We start from the raw sequence: 17,623 nt of genomic DNA, 5'->3' as shown, positions 1-17,623 counted from the left end.
GTTTGCCAGAACTTCCTTGAGGCCAACTGAAAGTCCTTCTTCATAGCCCTTCTGAACGCCTCCCATACCTGAGCTTCCGCAACTGAGCTGCCACCCTTTTGACCAACCAGTACTTGTCAGATGCTTCAGGAGACCCCTAAACAAGCCAAACATGAAAGGAACCAGTGACCTTCAGGCCACAGCTCCTAACAGCCACCTCTGCAATGGAGGCTTTGAACATGGAACACTCAGAATCCATGTCCCCAATCTCCCCTGGGATGCAGAAGAAGCTCTTCTGGAGGTGGGAGTTGAAAACCCCACAGACAGGGGCCTCCATCAGACATTTACAGTTCACCCTCACTACATGTTTGTAATTGCCAGGTCTGTCCGACAGCCTTCCCTGCCATCGGATCCAACTCAGCACCAGGTGACAATCAGTTGACAGCTCTGCTCCTCTCTTCACCCTAGTGTCCGAGACATACAGCTGCAGGTCTGATGACATGACTGTGACATCAATCATGGACCTTTGGCCTAAAGTGCTCTGGTACAGGTACATTTATGAGCTACCTTTTGCTTCAACACAGTGTTTGCTATGGCCAGTCTATGGCTAGCACAGAAGTCCAATAATAAAACACCACTTGGGTTCAGATCAGTCCGTTCCTCCCAATCAACCCTCCAGGTTTCTCCGTCATTGCCCATGTGAGCGTTGAAATCCCCCAGGAGAACTATAGAGTCCCCAGCTGGTACCTCTTCCAGGATACCACCCATAGACTCTAAGAAGGCTGAGTACTCTGAACTACAGTTTGGTGGATAAACACAAACAACAGTCAGAGTTTTCCCTTCTGCGACACGCAGCCACAGAGAGGCGATCATCTCATTCTCTGGAGAGAATTCCAACAGCTGCTATGATTGGTGGAACTCACGGGAGGCGGGCCAAAATTGCAGGAAAGTTGCGGTGATTGGACAAAATTGAAAGGCCGCGCAAAGTTCGCGGAGATTGGTTGCTTTCGCGCGAATTCCTGGAGGGACTGATAGGGGTATTTACGGTGGCCGACAAGGGCATACGCGCTGCAAACAAAAAAACGCAATACAAACGGCCAAAACGCTGCAAACACAGGAATGATGCAAACCCAAAAAACACATAAAACAAATGCAACAGAGAAATGCTGCAACAAAAAAACGATGCATTCACAGAAACGCTCCAAAAGCAAAAACACACAAACTGACAAAACAAATGCAAAAGGGAAATGCTGCATACAAACCCTGAAACAACTGCAAGAGAGAGACGCTCCAAATTCACGGAAGGTCGCCAGGCACTAGGGGGAGCTGACCATACGGAAGGGACCGATCAGAACGGCGTCCCTAGCAACGGTCTGCTAGACAGACGCACGCTAATATTTGCTCGTAAATTTGCTGCTGTTGGATAATACTGTGAGAGACTAGGGCCGAGTGTTTAAAAAAGACGTAAGGGAAAACATACCTTTTTAGTCTCCTCTCCAACTGTTTGCAAACTTTCTTATCCCGCTGTCTTCTTTGCAACTTCCTCCTGGGTATTTCCTGTCGGTATAAAAGATCAGTCCCTTCCGTGTGGTTAGCTCCCCCTAGTGGCCTGGTGACCTTCTGTGAATTTGCAGCGTCTCTCTCTTGCAGTTGTTTCGGGGTTTGTATGCAGCATTTTCCTTTTTACATTTGTTTTGTCGGTTTGTGTGTTTTTGCTTTTGCAGCGTTTCTGTGAATGCATCGTTTTTTTGTTGCAGCATTTCTCTGTTGCATTTGTTTTATGTGTTTTTGGGTTTGCATCATTCCTGTGTTTGCAGCGTTTTGATCGTTTGTATTGCATTTTGGCTGTTTGTATTGCGTTTTTTTGTTTGCGGCGCGTATGCCCTTGTCGGCCACCGTAGGTATTGAGACCCATTTCCAGCAACCATCACTCCTATGCGCTTCATGGTGTTGAAAGGCTAATTGATGATTAGAAAACCCTCGTACAGTTATGTTCGCACAGGAAGAAAGGTGGGAGTTCATGGAAAACATGAAACTGTCTGAGTGACCCCAAACTTTTGAATGACAGTGTATATGCAGCATAACAGAAAACAAATGGTTCACAAGACATATAACACATGAGAATAATGAACATCATCAGAAAAGTTTGTCTCAAAAAATATTTCCATAATTTGTTTTTTTTTAAATTAATATCCCTGTCTCTACTGTAAAATATGTTCAATATGTTGTTTTTTAGTCCATTCAGAGCGACTGCTTCGAACTAAAAGTGGTCTGATTATAATTTCATTTGAATTGTTCCAGCGCCATGACTCGTTTAGAAAAAATCCTCTCCAGCCAGATATGCAAACCAAATGAAAATTCACTGTCTTGGAACTGGATGCAAAGCAGATGCTGAGCTTTAGATTAAGGTGCAGTTTTTCATCAAACAACATTGATGCCGTGGACATTTTGTCCCAACAGTCACCTCAAACATTAGTAGTTAAAGTTTAGAGAAACAAGCAAACAAACAACTAGAATCTGACAAATGAGCTGCAAAGTTAGGATTCAGAAAATTGCATTTGTTTTTTTACATGCATCATCAAACACCTCCCTTAATGCAATATTATTCCAGTGCGATTTCAAAACCTGAAGCCTCTTCTATTGTCTGATTTAATGAGATGTGTGATTTCTGGACCACACTGCTCCTCCGTTATCGGATATTTCTTCTCTGGCGGCTTCTTCCAGCTCACTTTCACGTCAGCTCCTCCCAGCTTCCTGTCAACCTGTTCAACAGAAAAGATCATCAGGATACGCTGAAAGTCTTAGCTTGTCTTTTTATGAACTCTGCATTAATATGTCAGAGAGAAAGAGCTGTAGTGTCTGTAAAACTCACCACTGCTCAGAGAGTTTTATTGCTTCTGAAAGTGCAACGGTCATGTTTGATGTCACATATGATGTAATCGATATGCGCTGCAGTATATTGTGATTTTATACCTTCATAAAAGCTGTCACGGGTAATAAAAGGGACTAAAGTTGATCGTTACCTTTTTCAGGATGGACTCCATCACAGTCGGATCATCCAGAAGATGATGAAGAACTCCCAGAAAGGCATGAACCGCAGGGCAGGAAGGGAGAGTCCTACCGACACGTGTTCGACCTCAAACCCAAACACCTGCTGGCTGGAAAGAGGAAGTCCGGCTGGTGATGCAAGGGGTTTTGCAGGATAAAGAAAACATCCCCTTAGAAACGCTGATCGAAACACGCTATTTGAGTCAAGAGCGGCTAAAAGTGAAATACAGGGAACAGAACATCAACAAGAAATTTTGCAAAGGTCTCCTGATTCAGGTTTAGCATTTATGGTGCAGATGTTTGTGTCATTCTATATGTAATCAATGCATTTTCATACAAACATAGGTGTAGATTTCAGGCGATACAAGCAAATGATTTCTGTTTTAATACATCAAACACAGATATGCGAGTCTGAAATCTAGCTCTGAGGTATTAAAGTCGAGGAGTCGCTTGTTGTTGGCATTAACAGGCACCACGTGCACATTTTACATAAAAAAAGACACGAAGGAGGATAGAAAATCGTACCTTTACAACATTAAATGAGAGGAGAATGACTATTAGGAAGCATTACAGAATGACTTGAGTGTTTATGATCAGAGTTACTCTAAAACCTAAAGTTCCCTCCAATGTTCCAACTAAACCAGTGGTGTAGTCCAGGGTATACGGCGGTATACGGCGTATACCCACTTATTTTTCAGTTAGCATTGCGTATACCCACTTCTAATGCTCCCTGGTGCGCATCATTCAGTAATATCTGTGTGCCAGGTAGCCCTCTTTTCCTTAAGGATGATGAAGTCATGAACAACTCTCCTCTGCCTGTAATTGGCTGGTACATGCTACCTTCACTGATTCGATTGGTTAACTTTAGGGATGAGCCAATCAGAGGCAGAGTAGGGCGGGTCATACAGAGGAAAATTTTGCTAACACCTCTGTGGCACTCCAGTTGATTGACAGGTCTGCTTGAAAGATGCGCGGAAATGCGAGAAAGTCAGAATGAACACCTTTCAAGTGAGTGGCACGTATCGAGCGAACCTACTTTCATGGACGATATAATTCTCAGGTAAGTTTTAAGGTGGTTTCCAAATGAATCATTGTTTTAAACTACTGGCAACATGACTGCACATTTCAAGGAGAGGATATTCTGTCGCCAGTGGTTAAAGCTGCAGTCAATTCCAGCCATTTTCAGTACAAAAAAATCGCTAATATTCTATTTGTAAATAAAAATATGACGTGAAATACAGGGAATATTGGACGCGCATCGCGAGGTGCATTTCCTCGAAAACGACCTATTCGTGGATCATATACCGTCTTCAAGACATGTTCTGGACAAAATAGTTTACTGGCTTGTATCGTCTGGATGTCCAAGGTTGGATTATGGCCGTTTTTTGTGGAATATTTTCATCTGTGTGTAATAATGAACCCGGAAATGTGAGTCGCGCTGTGTGCGTTAAAGCTGTGTACAGAGAAAGGATGGATGGATATTCGTTGTTTGTCGGACAAATGTGTTTATATTACCGCTGTGGTAATCAGATCTGAAAGTGGTTTATACCGGCGGATTCATGAGAATCTAAGTTTTCCATCGGCGTATAGTGTTTGTATAATCGCGTTTGCAGTTTCAGACATTTAGCAAATTGCTTATGCAGATCTCAAAGTGTACCGCGGACGCGCACTGAAGCGCAACGGGTTAAACTGAGTGTCGGGCCGAGTCCGACTAACGTTTTGAAAGGCTAACGTTATTCTGACGTAAGTCTGAAGCTAGCTAGATTGGGATAATGTGGGAAAAGCTCTAGGCTGGTAGTTGATTTTAAAGTAAGTAAAAACACAAGAATGGGGGACAGGTAGTTTAAGATTCGACCTAAAACAACATTGAGGTTTTATTCATGATGAAATATGAACAAGGATGCACTGTCAACTTCATATTTGAAGTATTTTATTTAAATAAATGTTCAAAAGTAACTGACACACCATGTTTGCCTCATGATAAATACATGTTACATTAATCCAGTTTGCTTGTGTGACCAGTAATAACTACAAACTGCTCCTAATCAAGTCATGATAATTTTATAATAGTGGGCAAGTAGAAATGACTGAATAAATTGAAGAGTAGTCTTCTATGTCACTGTTTCTAAAACAGGGCGTTTTTCTGGACGAATTAAAAAAAAGGTGAAAATTAAGAGTATACCCACTTCTCCAGGGACCACTACACCACTGAACTAAACCTCCACCCAGGAATACAACCAGTCCTCCAGAACATCAAACATGACACATTTTATGTTGCTGAATGCATGAAAATGGTTCTTCACAATGATACCACAGAAGAACCATTATCAGTTCTACGAAATGGTTCCTTTATGCGCCATAAATATCACTCTAAGGTAATTAAGCTAAAATAGATTCTCTACGGAATCATTTTTCAGATAGTTTCTTTTGGTTCGGTGTTGATGACAGGACTTTGTAAGTAACTTTCCAAGCAAAATTGTAAGAACTGCATTTCTGGGTCTTGTCCATTAGAATATGTTGAATATTTTGGGCTCTGGATTGTTAATTGGACAGAATAACAAGTTGAAAGTCGTAAACTTCGGATGTCAAGAACTATGACGGGCTTTTGTCACCATTTACCAAATAATTTATCGATAACAAACGTGGTGGTCAGCTGCAGCTCTGATATAAGCTGTTACCTGCCTCCACAACAATACCAACCAGTACATTAATAGTTTAATACTTAAAGTCAAAGAATCTTGTAGATTTTGCTTCTTATGAACGTAACACTGATGACATTGTTGAGCTTGTTGCTGCCTCACATTAAAACAGCTGACTGGGTTTCAAGGATGATTGTAAATAAATTTTAATGCTGTGTTTCATTCCTGAGCAGGTTTAAACACAAAGCAACACTATGAAATCTATAATAAGATCAGCTGCTGGTCTTCTGGCAGGAGTGAGTTCTGTTTTCTCAGAGGTTTAATTTTGCTTAATGCTAGTCTGGTGTGAGCTGCATGTCATCCTGGATCCTGATCCACAGGAACTGCTACAATAAAATCATATATCAGAGTTGGAAGTCAAGCGCAGATAAATTGGCCACCATGCCAATGTGTTGCTCTGTCTATTGCATTCAGTGCAAAAAAAAACAATCAACTTTGTCTTAAATTAAGTATATACAATTCAGAAAGAGAAAATCACCTTCAGACCTTCAGATTAGAACCCAATATAGAGAAAACAAGACTTTACTATTGAGTACTGCATCAGTTCTGTGATATGAAGCATCCTTATTTCTTGTGATTGACAGTTGAGATGACCAACGGCGCCGTGTTCTTCCCATTGTCACAAACCCCCGGGCTGAGGAAGGGGAAGATCCTTTCTGAGAAGGAGCAGCCGCTGAAGGTGTAGATGTGAGATCTGTTCTCCGCGTCAAAGAATGACACTATTCCCTCCTCATAATCCAGAAACACTCCCACCGTCTGTGGCTTCCCCTTCAGAGACAGAACCACAGACGGGGAGTCCAGAGCCCTGTACTCGCTGCCGTTCCTCAAACGCACCGTCCAGAAGCCGTTCTCCGGCTTGGAGGTGATCATGCCCTTCCTGTTGACCGACTCTTTGACCATGCCCAGATCCCAGAAGGTCTTCTGTCCCACCTCAACCTGAAACATACGAGGGTTAGCGACACTTTAAAAACAGGCGTTGCACTGGAAAGGTGCAGAAAGTGATCCACCTGGAAGTAGATCCTCCCAGACAGGAAGCCCTTCTTGCTCAAGACGCAGATGACGGGGTCGAAGCGTTGTGGATTGTCAGGAACAATGTGGAGTAGCTCGCCACGGCCGGCCTGCTTGCCATCAGCAGACAGGACGATGTTTGGATGGGCGGTGTTTGGGTCCAACACCACGTCAACTAATGGGAGAAGGGAAGTTCGTGTGACCATAAATACCTCTACAGCCAGAATTTAAAGATCTCATATAGTAATGAAAGTCTTACATGTAGACAAAAACCATGTCCAACCACGTTCTAATCTATGATGGACTTCTTGCTTGCATCATCACATCCTGTAGTGCAACCCAGAATTTTTAATAAGGCAAATGTGATTTCACCACATTTATTGACAGAAATTGATTCCAAAATTGTGCTTTTTTTTTTTTTTTTTTAAATATTTGCTATATTCATGAGGAACTTGAGGTGCTTGTACCATATAGTTTTACTGGAAAAAAAAAGTTGTCTGAAAACCAAGAAGTGTTCACAACTCACACTAATGTGAATATTCATCCAAGAGGCCTCTCATCCAAGATGAGAGGTGAAATGTCTTCAAGTAGGTTTTTGGACTTCTGTTGTAGGTTCTTGAAGATGTCTTGGATGAGAGTTGACATGTCTTCAAGAACCTACAAGAGAATTTGCAAGCTCTTGGACTTGGACGAAAGAAGTTGTAGTTTCTTGGACTTCTCTTGTAGGTTCTTGAAGACATCTTGGATGAGAGGTGAAATGTCTTCAAGAACCTACAAGAGCAGTTGTAGGTTCTTGAACTTGGACAGTAGAAGTTGGAGGCTCTTGAACTTCACTTGTAGGTTCTTGAAAACGTCTTGGATGAGAGGTGAAACGTCTTCAAGAACCTAAAAGTGAAGTTGTAGGTTCTTGGACTTGGACAAAAGAAGTTGTAGGTTCTTGGGCTTATCTGGCAAATACTTGAAGATGTTTCATCTCTCATCCAAGAGACTTCTTCAGTTCTTACTAATGGGGAGTACAAGAAGATACAGTCACCCTTGGTCACATGGCTAATGGTCCATTAGTGACACAGCACTTGCATCCTTCCAGGTGTGAATATTTATATTTGAATTACCTGCGCAAATACGGAGGATTTTCCCACTTTTGGGAAAATCCAAATAAAAGTCTGTAGTTTCTCAGATGCTGGGAGTCCATGAAATCTCTTGTGTTCATTCTTGTAGCAAAAGCAAAACATTTGTTGAGTTTTTTTTAATGGTTCAGACTTTCGAGTTCACAGAAGTGGAACCAGAAAATCAGTGAGAGGCAGCTGCTCATTCTGACTGGTTCACCTGGAAAGAAGTGAGGGCGTGGAGCTATACAAAGCTGGATACCTGTTGGCTGAAGTAGCTCTAAAGGAACACCTGAGTCACATTCTTACTTTCTTGTAAAGCTGGGAGGCTATTTAGTTGTAGGGGGCTTAACGAATAAGGAAGTAAATGTCTTCATATCTTAACAGCTTTTACTTCGCACCTTCAAGTATATAAGAACCATAAAACCCAATATAAAAGGACTTTCACCATATGGGACCTTTAACATGCTTTGATCAACCACCTAGAGTAGGTCACCCATAAAATCTAGTTAATGTTGCATCATACGGGATGGATGGAAATAATTCTTAAAGATTTGTGGTGGCGTGAACAATAAATTTGTGCTTTAAAAAACAGATTTTAGCATCTGTATTTCTTCATTTTTCAGTTAGCTTTCATATTAACGGTTGGATTGATGAGAGCTTTCAGGTAAATTTGAGCAGTAAACAGTCATTATTACTGTTTGGAGTTCGACAAAAACCCTATTTAAAAGTTGGAGACTTATAATTATGAGCATGACGCTGCTCCTCCTGAGATATTTCTCTCTGCCATGACGTCTCTTGCTAAGTCATAGACAAACATATTTGCGATCCAACACGTAAAAATGCATTTATGCTGAGCGTGTTCATACCTGCATACTTCTGCATCCTCTTCATCTCTGTCAAAACAATAAAAAAACAATGATTAAAAACTTTTAGATTCATGAGTGGATTATTTTTCAGAAATTCGTAGAACCTTTATTGTTTGCAATAACCGATATTCAAAAATATGTTTAGATGTTTATGAAGTTCTCAAGTTATCTATGGACATTAGAATAATGTTTTTATTAGTGTAAACAGACGTAGATCATACTAACATTATTGTATGTTGTAAAATGTCCATTGTAACTTCTTAAGATGAACTAAAATAAGTTAATCGTAGCTGAATGCTCATCGATATTGTACAAAAGAGGCACCGTTACATGGTTTGGTAGTTGAGCACAGATAGATAAACATCTCCAGCATTTTTATGGCTCTGATTCTGGACAAACTGAAGACTAAAGGGATGTACATTGTTGGACGTATTGGGAGTATTATGCCATTCTGAGCTGTGCTTCAAAGTAGTTAAGTTGTTATCATAATCTGGTTCATGGATGGCAAAAACGTCTCCATTTGTTCGTCAAGATGCAGCCCTGAAATCAGCCAGCAGTCGGCGTTGTGGAGGTACGTCCACTTTACCTTCTTTCTTCAATCTTTCCAGCTCTTCCTTCAGGCCGTTGTCCAGTTTAGACAGCGCTCTCCTCAGCGTCCCCACGCAGAGTTCAGGATGGACGCTGATCTCCATCCACTGTCTGGTGGGTGGAGGTGACATCAGAGAGGGCAACCTCTACCGGAGGAAGACATGGGGAGGAGGAGTTTAAAGTTGGCATGAACTGTGCAGTGTATTTATCAGTGTTTTATTATGCAAAAAAAAAAAAAATTAATCTAACAAAAGAATAAAAAAGGTCAACAGGTCATAGTTCCTGCACTGTTCAATCTGTAAAAAATAAAGATAATGAAAAATGAAAAAGGTCAAAAAGGCCAAGTCCCTGTGCTGTTGAATTTGTAAAAATAAAAAAAACTAAAATAAATGCTAAAAATAAAAAAGGTCATAGTCCCTGCATTGTTTAATCTGTAAAATCAAAAAATAAAACAAGAATAAACACGAAAAACAGAAAAGGTCAAAAGGTGCAGGGACTATGCCTGCACTATTTAATCTGTTTAAAAAAAGGAAAGACAAAAGGACAATTAAAAATAAGAAATTAAAATAAGTCAAAAAGGCCAAGTCCTTGGACTGTTTAATCTGTTAAAAAAACTATAAATAAAAAAGGTCAAAAATGTCATATGGTCTACACCGTTTAATCTGTAAAAAATAGACAAATTTTTAAAAAATGGCACTTAAAGGCATAGTCCCTGCAATATTTAATGTATAAAAAAAGTATAATGAAAAAAAAGAAAAATGAAAAGGTCAAAAAAGACAAAGTCCCTACATTGTTTAATCAGTATAAAAAAATAAAATAATTAAAAAAGGTAATCAAAAATTAAAAAGTAAAATCTGTGAAAATAATGGCAGGTATCTGTTAATTTCATCTAATGCTATACAGTTAAACTGTAAATTTACAGCCACACATAAATGACTGCTTTTCACCTTATTTTCTGTGATTTTATTTTATATTATCCGTCACTGAACACAACAGTAAGATTATTTAAAAAGTTCAGCTTGAGACTGTTCTGCTTCCACTGGATGGAGGAGCAGGTGGAGCTGCTACCTGTAGGAGGTGCAGGTGGTCCTCGGTGCCTCCTCAGCTCCTCTAGCTCAGTGCTCCTCCTCTGCAGCTCCCTGATCTCCTGCTGGCAGCTCATCACCAAGCTCTCGGCTCTCCTCTCCGCTGCTTTCTGCTTCTCCTCGATCTCCGAGTGGACTTCGGTCTGCCTCTCCTGGACAGAGACGATCAGAGATGCTAAGAGTACGGTCAGTCTCAGCCATCTCCTGCTCTGCACTCGCCTGGAGGAGGATAAATTATTTTAGAGACAACCACAAAACAGCCTCCTCAGTACAGTATGTTCTGTAATATTATGAATTTTTTGTTGTTGAAATATTTTACTACATACACTGGAATAAGCTGTTTCATTAGTTCTCTGCTGACATACAGTCCTGTGCAATGACAAACTATATACACAATACTTCATTACATCAACAAATACCAGTAAGATGTAATAGTTATTGTTATAGTAGTTAGTTTTTAAATTACTTACGTATATTTTCATTTGTTTTTCATTTTCTGACTACAATCCTGAAATGTTTGCACCATATCTTTCCTGCTGTAGCTCTGCAAAACAAAACACTATGGGACCAGTAAAGGCGGATCTCATTGATCTCATTCTCATCCTATATCTCATCTTTTCTTACCTTGTTCTTCTCACCTTATCATTTCTTACCTAATCTCATCTAAATTCATTCTTCTAATTTCATCTCACCTCACCTTATCATATCTCATCTCATCTTATCTCATTCTCATCACCTTTTTTCCATCTTATCTCATCTAAATTTACTCTTCTAATCTCGTCTCATTTTATCTCATCTAATTTCATTCTTCTCATCTCCTAATCTTATATGATTTATCTTATCTCATCTCATTCTCTCATCTCATCTGGTTTATTATTCTAATCTCATCTAGTCTCATTCTTCTCATCTTATCATATGTTATCTAATCTCATCTTATCTCATCTGATTTCATGATTCAAATTTCATCTCATCTTATCGCACTCTTCTCATCTCATCTTATCGCACTCTCTCATCTCTTATCTCATCTCATTCTCACAAAATGTTCACATCCTTTCTCATGTCACCTCATCTCTTTCTCTTCATCTTATTTATTGTCTAATCTCACCTTATCTCATCTATTTCATTCTTCTAACCTCATCTTATCACATTCTTCTCACTTTGTCATATTGTATCTCATTTCATACTTTCTCTTCTTATCCTTCTCATTCTTCCTATCTATCTCATCTCATTCTTCTAATCGTATCTCATTGCATTCTTCTATCCCATATCATCTCATCTTCTCTTATCTCAACTCATATTGGTCTCATATTATTGTAGCTCTTCTCATCTTGACTCATCCCATCTCATCTTCTCTCATTCTTTTCATCTATCTTATTCTTCTCATAATATCATCTCATGTAATTCTTCTCATCCTCATGGTATCTTCATCTCATCTCATCTCATCTTTCTCATTCTTATCTTATTTTATCTATATGCATCGTGATAAACTTCTTTCAATCATTCAATCAATCTCTTGGACTTCAATTTCTCAAAATGCCTTATTAAAACAAGTGTAGGAAGGACTTTAAGAGAGTTTTTTTTTTGCATTTTATACCTGTAAGATGGAGGGTTTTTTTAGGGGGCACAGTAATATTTACTAGTCAAGGCTGCATTGGTGCAGCCTGCCTCTCATTATCTAAAACAAATTCTGTCATCTTTAAATTGGAGATATCTTGCCATGACATCCTCACTTTGAACGCTTGAAAATTAGAGATTTTAAGTTTCAGTGGCCCTTCAAACCTCTAACGGAGCTTTAAAACACTTTTCTGATTGTGATGTAAACAGGAAACTCGTGAAAATGAAGAATTTCAGTGTGACAGAAATGAGCTCACCACGCTGAGCTTCAGACAGTTTTGGATCTCCTCCACTTTCTTCAGTCGCTCCTGGATCATCTGCTGAAAATCTGCCTTGGTCTTCTTCATTTGGACCTGAACAGGGAGAAGAGAGGCTGTGATCATGTGCATGCATGTAGAAACGGACAAATAAAATAAAACCAATATTCCAGAAGCTGTCAAAAATATTGTAGAGTAACACAAAAGAATTGTCCCAATAGTTTTTCCATCAACAAAATACAGCAAACCTGAACATCATGTGCATTTTAATCGTAAAAACTATGAAATGACTTATAATATGCAATATTAATATATATATATATAATTGAATTTTGGAGACATCTTCTGTAATTACTATTAACAGACTTGCAGAAACAGTACTTCTGAAGCTAATTGTATTTCATTTTAGAAAACATATTTACAGTATTTAACTTTAACAGTTCGATCTGTTCAATAAAAAGCAAATTTTCAATTGTATTTAGCAACTTTTTGACAGCAAAAAATTCTTATTCCTTTTAAAAAAAAATTTTTTACAGCTAATTTCAGCAACAATTATTTCCCGTTTTTACATAATGCATGTAAAGGAACATTTTTTTTTGTATTTTTATTGATATTTTGGTGTATTTTATAATTAGGGAGAAAAAACAACAACAAAATAAAAAATAGCAAAATTACCACATTTTTTATAAAATATTCAGGACTTTATGAGCTAATACACAGTAAAAAGATAAATATTCCATTCCTCATTCAGACACTTTCATGTACATGTGAGTTCTGCAGCATCTTAGCAACCTGAATTGAAAAAAATGTGTAGAATTTAATCCAACACCGTGAGTGAAGAAGACCCAGGATTGATAAGATGTTTTAATGTCCAGCGACAGTGCAAAGGTAGAATATTTTCCCCCTGTAGAGGAACAGACGGTTGCATCAAATTGTGCAGAAGAGTGGCGATAAATGTGTTAGATGTGTTCAAAAGATGTGTACTGGATCCTGACTTACTTCTACAAGAACATAATTATCATAAAAAAGAACAAATATTGATGAATGTCAGCGGTCTAGTTATTAAAAAGGCCAAAAAAAACTAACATGCATTGGATAAAACTAACTATGTTCACTTATAGGCTGAAAACAAACAAAGAAAATATGAAGACCTTTGGGGATATTTTATAAATGATGTGAGATTTGTTCGAAAATGATACCGAGGAGTAGAATGTGTCTGGGAGACGTGGGATAATAAATGTGGACTACCATCATCGCCACCATAAAAGGTCCCCAAACCTGTTCTTCCAGGACTTTATCACTTTACCTGCTGATTAAACCACTTTACATATTGGATAAATTACATCCTAAACGCCAGTCATTGCATCTGTAGACTTATCAGCACCTTCTTCTGTCATTTGCACATGCAAACTATTCTCATTTGCACATTTCTGTCTCACTCTTTTATATTCTGTAGATTTTTTCTGTATTATATTTCTATAATTTATTTTATTTCACTTAATTTTATTTTATCTAAATTTATTTTTATTCTATTTCACTTAATTTTATTTTAAAACTTTATTTCAATTTATTTTTATTTTATTTTATATTATTTTACCTTCATTTAATACCCTAATATTCTGTGCTGTCCTTTTTTTTTGTCCAATTATTAAATATCCACGCTGCTGCAACAACTGAATTTCCCTCTAGGGATGAATAAAGTCTAAATCTAAATTTATTATATCTGTAAACATATGTCATGTGCACATAGTTTCAATTTTATATTTCATATGTTTTTTTTTTTAGATTTTACTTATTTCACTTTATTTTGTCTTATTTTTGTTGTATTTTATCTTATTTTCTTATTTAATTAATGTTGTTTTATTTTATTTTTTATCTTACATTGTTTTATTTTATTACATGTAATTTTACTTTATTCTTTTTTATTTTTTCATATTATATTTTAGTTTTTTTTATTTTATCTTATCTTGTTTTTATTTTATTTTGTCTTATTTTATTTTACAGTAGTTAATATTGATTGAATATCCACGCTGCTGTAACATCTTTATGTCCTCCGGGGATTTATAATGTCATATTGAGTCAAGTCTAATTGAGGAATTGAGAGGAGCAGTTCATTGTTTATTAGTCTTCTGTACTTTCTTGCATTACTTCCTGTGTCTATATGTTTTATTGAAAAAAGCTTAAAGATATTGTCGGGGAAAGTCTTTAATTTGATGAGATATCTTGTTATCGCTAATGAACAGACGTCGGTGGTAACTGTGAATTTCATGCTGGACTCTACGACTACAGGGCGTACTCCACCTTCCTCTCGCTGCTCTCGTCCTCTATCGTGACGGCCCGGTGGTCTTTGTGCTCGGTCTCGGTGCAGAACTGACAAACGCACTTCTGCTCGTCCCTGCAGAACATCTCCAGCAGCCTCTCGTGCTTCTTACACATCCGGTCCTGCAGGTCCCCCACCGGCTCCATGAGCTTGTGCAGCCTCAGCGTGGCGACCCTGCGGTGGGGCTCCAGGTGGGCTTCGCAGTACGACGTCAGACACGCCAGGCAGGACTTCTGGGCCCTCACCTGCCGGGCCGTGGCGGCGCAGACGTCGCACACCACCTCGCCCGGTTTGACTGCGGACAGCGGCGAGGCGGACGAGCACGACACCATCTGCCTAAAGCTGTCCGCCAGCTCCTTGAAGGCCGTGTTGACGCTTATTTCAGGCCGGGAGGTGAAGGATTTATTGCAGGTGGGGCACTGGCAGGTGGAGCTGCTGTCCCACACGCTCTGGATGCAGGACTGGCAGAAGTTGTGTCCACAAGGAGTGGTCACTGGGTCGCTGAACACCTGCTGGCAGATGGTGCACTGGAACTGCTCTTGTGGCAACATGTTTGCCGGGGAGGCATTGACTGCGGAACAGTAAACAGGGAAGTCAGTCACAGGAAGATCATCGATAGAGGAAGCAAACTAATTACACATATGGTTGATGTTCTGCATAGTTGTGTAGCAAAAATACATACTTCTACTTGTGTGAGTAGCTGTGTAAATATATTGAGGTATGCACTTCTTGAAATTCAGGATTTCTACACCCAGCACTGTTTGGTGTATTAGTCATTGTTTTGTTGCCCAACTACACGCACCAGACACACCTTTCTCTTTCCACAGATTATCACAATAACACAGCCTGACACAATAATAACACAACAGGCACACCGACACACCAAAATCAGACACGAACTCACGATTACCTGCTGCTAAAACGAGGCCTGCTTAAGGTGGTAACTTCTAGCCGGTCTCAAACTGGTGGTTAAACATTTAGGACGCCATAAAAGTCAGTAATTATATGCACACGGAGAAAAAAAGTGTTGCAGAATAAGTCGCATTTAAGCACTTTCACCCAATTACACTCACTTGCTGCAGCATTTATTAGCTTAAAATATTGCAATTTGACAAATTCTGTGTTATTTTTGTTAAGTGTAATGGAAAATCTTTAAAATTTGTATCACTTTGTGTGTCGGGTCAAATATATCTCCTCAATATTAAATGGGTAATAATAGCAAGCTAACACATTCTGTCAGTTAGCAGCTAAATGTGGAATGGAAGCTATTAGATTTAAATATTTATCAAAATACAAAACGAAAAACAAGCTAGTTTATTTATCTCCATTTGGCCCACAGCGGTTATTTATTTAGGCTACTAGTGGCTGGTTTTCAAATGCTTAGCTTAGCGTAGGCACTGGAGTTAATCAGAAACAGCTTGCATTTGCATTTATTAAAACATTATATCTAATTGGTTTATTCTGCATAAAAAACAAGGGGTAAAATCAAGTTTTATCAATTATTATGTGCTGAATTATTTTTATTTACTAGCCGAGCACAGTGAAGTCATAACAAAGCTACCTTTTTTACCCTCTTTTCAGGATTTATGCTAAGCTAAACATGCAAAACAAGCATATTTCCCCAAACGTTAAACTCTGACTTAGACAAGCACAATTTTAATGATCTCAAAGCTACGCACGAGCAATTAAAAGTGGGAAAATGTATGTCAAGGAGTTCATCAAATCTGCCCCAGTTACTTAACTTTCGCTCCAAACCATGAGCGTAACATTTCTTACCTAGCCTAGCTTAAAGTAGCACCAACTAACATTTAACCCGTAGACAACTTGTTACATTATTGTGATTTCCTGTGAAGTAGGTCTGAAATCCAAATAACTGAACAAATCTACGGCCTATAATCCTCTTCTGAACAGTCCATGTCTGAGCTATTTAAACTGATTAATTTCACTTTCATTCACATGTGCAGTCTTTTCCACAACTCTCACAATAATAAGAATAATCACATTTGTAGCTCTCCCATACTTACTTCTGTCAGCTGGAGCTGGTGAGTCGGTCCTCGCTGTTGACAGGTGACTCCTGCTGTATGAATGAGCGTGAATACATGACAGGGCTAGCTGTGAAACAGGAAAATGTAACGTCACCACAGTTATTCATCAGCCCGGCCCTCCCTCTCCTGGGCCCAGCGCTCGTTTCTCTGCCGGCCTGACTGAGCGCCGCCTAATCTTAAAATAGCAGCATTCAAAGCACAACCTGCCATTAGTTACTGTACTAATAGTACTTAGTTGGCATACTGGCTGACAACCTTTGTGTACGTGGGTGTGTGTGTGTGTGTGTGCATATGAGGACATGGGAATACATAATAGCAGCTCTCACAGGAGGAAGGAGTGTGTTTTCCTCATGGGTGTGGTGAGTCCAATGGTTAACATTTTCCACTTATGACACCTGACTTGCATGCCTCAGACAGCAGAGCAATGTGAGAAATGCTGCCGTGCATTTCATGGTGAAAGAAACACATTCTGCTGCAGATAAGAGGATTGTGAACACGGTGAATGCCTCCTTTATTTTCAGCTGAATAAAGGCCATGAGGAAGAGTTTTAGTTTTAGTTTTTTTTAGTTTAGTTTATTTCAGTCAGCATCCAAAACAACAAATTAACAATAAACAATTACTGTTGGCAATGACTGAAAAGGTATAGGCTGAAGCACAGCTTATATCGCCTACCCTTATCACAACTTAAGTTTTCACGCTGAAAGGAAAAATGAAACAAAAATCTAGAGAAGCATTTTAGAGAAGCTTACATTTTGCCTTACAATAAATTTCTTAAATAAGATTCCATTAACTTGGCTTTAAGCTTTCTCTTAAATATAAATAATGAAGTGCAAGACTTCAGTTCATCCTCGAGAGCGTTCCACACATGTACACCTTGGAAAGAAAAACTTCTTAACTTTACATCAGTTCTTGCTTTAGGCTTAGTAAACATAAATAATCCTCTAAGTTCATATGAAGTACTTTTCATTTTGAACAAGTTCTGAACACAGTTTGGAGCTCTGTCAT

At 38.9% G+C, this 17,623-nt stretch overlaps 1 protein-coding gene across 1 annotated transcript; it reads right to left on the bottom strand.

Annotated features, from left to right (window-relative positions):
• Nucleotides 1–4,808: 4,808 nt before the first annotated feature.
• LOC127532341 (E3 ubiquitin-protein ligase TRIM39-like) lies at nucleotides 4,809–15,124 on the bottom strand. The gene is given in 9 exon segments (XM_051943953.1): nucleotides 4,809–6,662; nucleotides 6,734–6,909; nucleotides 8,710–8,736; nucleotides 9,296–9,443; nucleotides 10,366–10,395; nucleotides 10,397–10,564; nucleotides 10,566–10,601; nucleotides 12,254–12,349; nucleotides 14,555–15,124. Coding segments are annotated over 9 exon segments (1,623 nt in total). The 3' UTR covers nucleotides 4,809–6,290.
• Between the last annotated feature and the right edge of the window lie 2,499 nt (nucleotides 15,125–17,623).

This window comes from Acanthochromis polyacanthus, chromosome 23 (assembly GCF_021347895.1).
Source record: "Acanthochromis polyacanthus isolate Apoly-LR-REF ecotype Palm Island chromosome 23, KAUST_Apoly_ChrSc, whole genome shotgun sequence".
NCBI lineage: Eukaryota > Metazoa > Chordata > Actinopteri > Pomacentridae > Acanthochromis > Acanthochromis polyacanthus.
This window is presented reverse-complemented; position numbering and strand designations above follow the sequence as displayed.